This window comes from Ricinus communis, chromosome 2 (assembly GCF_019578655.1).
Source record: "Ricinus communis isolate WT05 ecotype wild-type chromosome 2, ASM1957865v1, whole genome shotgun sequence".
Classification (NCBI taxonomy): Eukaryota; Viridiplantae; Streptophyta; class Magnoliopsida; order Malpighiales; family Euphorbiaceae; genus Ricinus; species Ricinus communis.
This window is the reverse complement of record NC_063257.1, coordinates 9,955,295-9,959,991: the sequence shown is the minus strand read 5'-3', so window position 1 is coordinate 9,959,991 and position 4,697 is coordinate 9,955,295. Positions and strand designations below refer to the sequence as shown.

Genomic DNA, 4,697 nt, shown 5'->3' with positions numbered 1-4,697 from the left:
ATCTTAAATACAAGGGCAAAATTAAAGGCATAAGAGTTTTACACACTTCAGTTAGAAAGTTACAGGAAAAGAATAAAAATTCCAAAATATTCCAAAATAAAAGGTTGATTTTTCTAAAATTTCTAATGGATGATTAATCGTTTCATTTTATTATTTCTTCCACAATAAATACTCTTTAGACCCATTGATTTGATTTACATAACAAATAAGAGAAATGAATAAATTCTTAAAATAAAATCTAAATTCTTTACAATTCATTCATTTTGACAAAATTCATAAGATTTTACCGACCTCATCCCAAACAAGGCACAAATTTTCTCCCCATTTAGCAATACTATGTGATTTTTATTAGAATTTTTATGATGATCTCTCACTTTGTATCTAAAATTGCACTCCAATAAAATATATATATATATATATATATTTGAGTCATCCTTTTATCAAATAATGGAACTTATTGATGAATAGAAAAACCAACATGAGCTTATGGGTATAATTTTAGATATTAGCAATAATTGACTCTGGCTTCCCTTTGTATTTCAGGCAGAAGGCATCAAGATTAGCATTAGGAATCTGTTAGCATTGTAAAACACACAAACACAAAAGAAAGAAGAAGAAGAAGAAGAAGAAATGGGACAAATGGTAGCTCAACAACCTACTATTAGCATCCCAACACACTCCAATAATGCAAAGTGTCAAACTTGGAAATATAAATAAATATATGGAATTTCCCACCTCTAAAAATTAAATAAACTTTTTTATACTACTAAACAAAGGTGAATTAAGCTGTCCTTGTCCTCAGTGGTCCAGTAGCTGCTTGCTCCCACATGGGTTAATGTAAGCTTCACTCATCATGTTCTTCCATTTCCCATCACATGAAATACAGCAAATATGCATAATACAAAATCGTTTCTGTAACATAAAACATCCACTGTGCAACTTAAAACAGTTCTATTCACTAATTTCACAAAAAACAGACTACCAATCTTGAATCTCTCTTTTTTTTCCCCCAAAAGTCATATTAACATATTACAGTAACTTATATGGTTTAGGGTACATTAGTTTGCCCTCCATATCAAGAAAAAGAAACCCAAGAAGAAAAACAAGAAACAAAGCTGAAAATATAAATACCCTTTTATATATAATTCAGAACATGAACACAAATCCCAGAAGATGAACATTGATAATGATGATGGGTTTAGCGTGAACGGCGAGTGATTAGATCATAAGATGTTCTGTTTGATCTTGGAAGGTACACTATAGACTCAGAAACAGCACAAGTTCTTTTACAGGAAGTGTAAAGGTTTATAAAACCAAACCTGTCACTGATGCTTCTCGACACCTTAGCACCACTCCAGAGATTACTACCGGATTCATTGTCATCACTGTCGTCCTTTGAACACGCAACTAATGCAGCAAAAAATGGATCCCTGTTTCCAAAACTCTCACTGAACCGTTTGGAGCACTGAGGCATGGCAGGAGGAGGCAATGGAAGTACCTTCGTTAATGCTGTGTCCTTCTTCTTGTGACTTGATTTCTTGGGAATTCCAGGCAAATGTTCCCAAGAAAACGGAACTCCTGAAAACCTAAGAGGGGTAGCCGGACTAAGTGGGGACTCATCACGAAAATTCGAAGATGAACATGACGAGAAGGAGGAGGAGGAGGATAAGGACGGTGTCCGGCGAGAAGAAGCATGCTTGGTGGTGGACGGGACCATGGAGTCACATTCTTTTGAAACATTTTGGGCACGGTCACTGTGAGTTGGTGAAGAATCCATAGGTTTAGAGGAATTGAGGAGAGACATATAATTTCTTCTTCTTTTTTTTTCTTTTGTATTGTTGTAGAACTTTATATTTATTTCTTTAATCTACTTTGCCTCTCAATATATATAAAGAGAGAGATTAGAAGAGAGGGAGAGAGAGAGAGATAAGGAGCGGTAGGGTATGGTATTATTTAATGCCATTATTTTTGGAACATAGAAGGTTAGAAAAGATATTATGGACAAACAAAAAGACCCCACGTTATTGATAGCAAATTGTAGGTAGGGGAGAGAAAAGGACTTCCAAGGCAAAATGAGAAAATAATAATATTTGAAATTTACTTGAATGGCAAGAGCTTTTATGCGCTTTAAAAGTAAGATATTTTAAATTAAATTTTGTTATATATACTAAATGTGATTTTATTTTTACGGCAAATATAAAAAAAATAACTATTAATTATTATAGTTTATGACGGTTTATTTTTTCAATAATAATAATAATAAGAGTTGCAGTGGTGGAGTAGCGGTGGTGGCCATGGTGGTGCCAAGCCCACCTCTAGAGAGAGTGGGTGAATAGTATCAAGACTTTTACATGAAGTTCATTCTGCATTAATTTCATCAAGTGATGGGTACTTGCTGCATTTTTGTTTGTGAAGATATATGCATGTGTTTTAATTTATTTTTATTTTTGTTATATTTTCATAATAATAATAATTGGGGAATTCATAATGTTTTGGAAGTAGACGTGCCAGAAGAAAGAAAAATCATTTAGATGTACTTATTTATTCGATGTGCATTGTTGTTTGGTTAATTGATCTTTACTCATTACTCTTTTTATAGGTTACAAGTTTGCCCTAGATCTTTGCGATCCCCGAGGGTTGCGGTACAATTGAATCGAACTAAACTAAATTTTATTAAAATTGAGTCTGATTCGTTAATTTTAAAACAATAAATTTATTAATTTTTTTATTTATTAATAAATAATAAAACTTAAATAAATTTAATTACATAAATCAAACTGAACATGATTCGTTTCTTACAGAATTATATAATTATTAAATTTTTATTATCTGACGAGCTAAATGAGTTTTATTATAAATTTATGACTAGAAATTAACATTAAATTATTCATGCATCTATTAAAAATATCAATCATTAAGAATTTTAGTATATTGAATAAAATTAATAATTATATATAAATAAATTTGAGTGGGCATTGTTACAATTATTATACAAAAGATATTTATTAACAAAAAAAATATATATGTGAATTTTAAATTAAATATTATTAATATGAAATATCATGACTGGAGGGGGCCATGCCCTCTGATATTTAGTTTAGGAACTTTAGGTTTTGTTATTGTTGTTGGGTTTTGGTGCAAACTTTACCTCTACAATTTGAATAAGCGCTCTAATTTCTTTTCTCTTTAATAATATTATTTATCTAATAATGCTTACTTAATTTTTCTTTAATTCATTAGGTATATATCTCTTCAAGGTGCAGAAAAACTTCTTCCTTTTAGCTTACAGAAAATTTCACATTGGCCCTTCTCTCTTTAAAGTTTTTCCCTCTTAACTTTTAAAAGTTTTCATTTGTGCCCCTCTTATTATATTGTTAGCTCTGTTATTACTCACGAAGCTATAAATAAACCGATTTATGACTCTAATGAGCTTAGCTTTCCTTAGATTGAGCTTAAATCATTCATTATATGAGTCTTATTAAATGATCTCAAGCGAGCTCTTATCGATCGAGATTTGAAATACATTTCGTTTTATATGAAAAAAATCTAAAAGTTTAAAATTTTAACAATTTTCATGATATAAATATCGCTCAATAATTTATAAAAAAGTTTTTATCTCTAAATATTTGTTATTTTTCTTGAATTCGAACTTAAAAAGAAGAAAGATTGCCAACTAATAATCATTTTGGAAATTGATGTAAGGAAATAATCCTAATTTAGAATGAACCAAAAATCAACTAATAGTCAGGACTTCTTTCTAAGAGAAAATTAGGTATATCTTTTTATTTGTGGCACAAATTAATTAAAAGCATGCAAAATTACCAATTGTTTTCTTTACCTTAAATGTAAAAGATTAATTAAAATCAAACTTATTGCAAATTATTCTCATGCCTAATTAATTAAGAACATGACGAAGATTAAGCCAATTGGAAACATTGCAAATTTGCAATTAAGGCTTTTTGTAATAAAGACATTCTTCCCTTGACTATGTAGAACTAGAAGCCACTAGTCGTCTATCCTCCTAACCTCATATCGTTCTAACTGTTGCTTTTTGTAATAAAAATTTAATAGATAATATAATTGATATTAGGATCATATCAAATATTTTAAGACTTTATTTTGATAGATTTTAATATTTTAAAATTATTGCACTAATCTTTTTCAATGTTATTAGTTAATACATTAAATATATCTAAAAATAAGTTATAAGTTAATAGCAAAAATAAACAAATATGCTAATCTTATAAAACATCAACAAAACTATTATATGTCATTAAAATAAATTAGACAGATCAAAATTTTAGCTAAATATATTTAATTAGAGCTGAGTATAAATATCGATGTGATTCTCACCTGAATAAAAGAGTTAACCATATTAAAGAAAATATCAAAAAATTTTAAAATCAGATTATATGGTGATTCTGCTAAAACCAAATTGTTTTATGCTAATTTAGATGGCATTAAACACCACTCAATCACACACCCATTGAGTACTGATTTATTTGATCGGATGAGATTTACTCTTGATTTTCTCAATTTGCTCTCTACTTCTTGACAATGTACTGATATTCTAGAAGATTCTTCAGCTGTTGTACACCACTTCCTCTTTCTTCTCTCAAATGCCTTAACTTCTTCACTTTTTAATAATGTGGTAATAATTCGAGAAGTTTCTTTAACTATTTCTTTCACCACTTTTG

The 4,697-nt window shown here is 29.4% G+C and overlaps 1 protein-coding gene across 1 annotated transcript; it reads right to left on the bottom strand.

The window, feature by feature from the left end:
- Positions 1-683: 683 nt before the first annotated feature.
- On the bottom strand, positions 684-1,940 carry LOC8284795. The gene has a single exon (XM_002533827.4). It carries the CDS (start codon positions 1,802-1,804, stop codon positions 1,199-1,201), a length of 606 nt encoding a protein of 201 aa, XP_002533873.2. The 5' UTR covers positions 1,805-1,940; the 3' UTR covers positions 684-1,198.
- Positions 1,941-4,697: the final 2,757 nt, after the last annotated feature.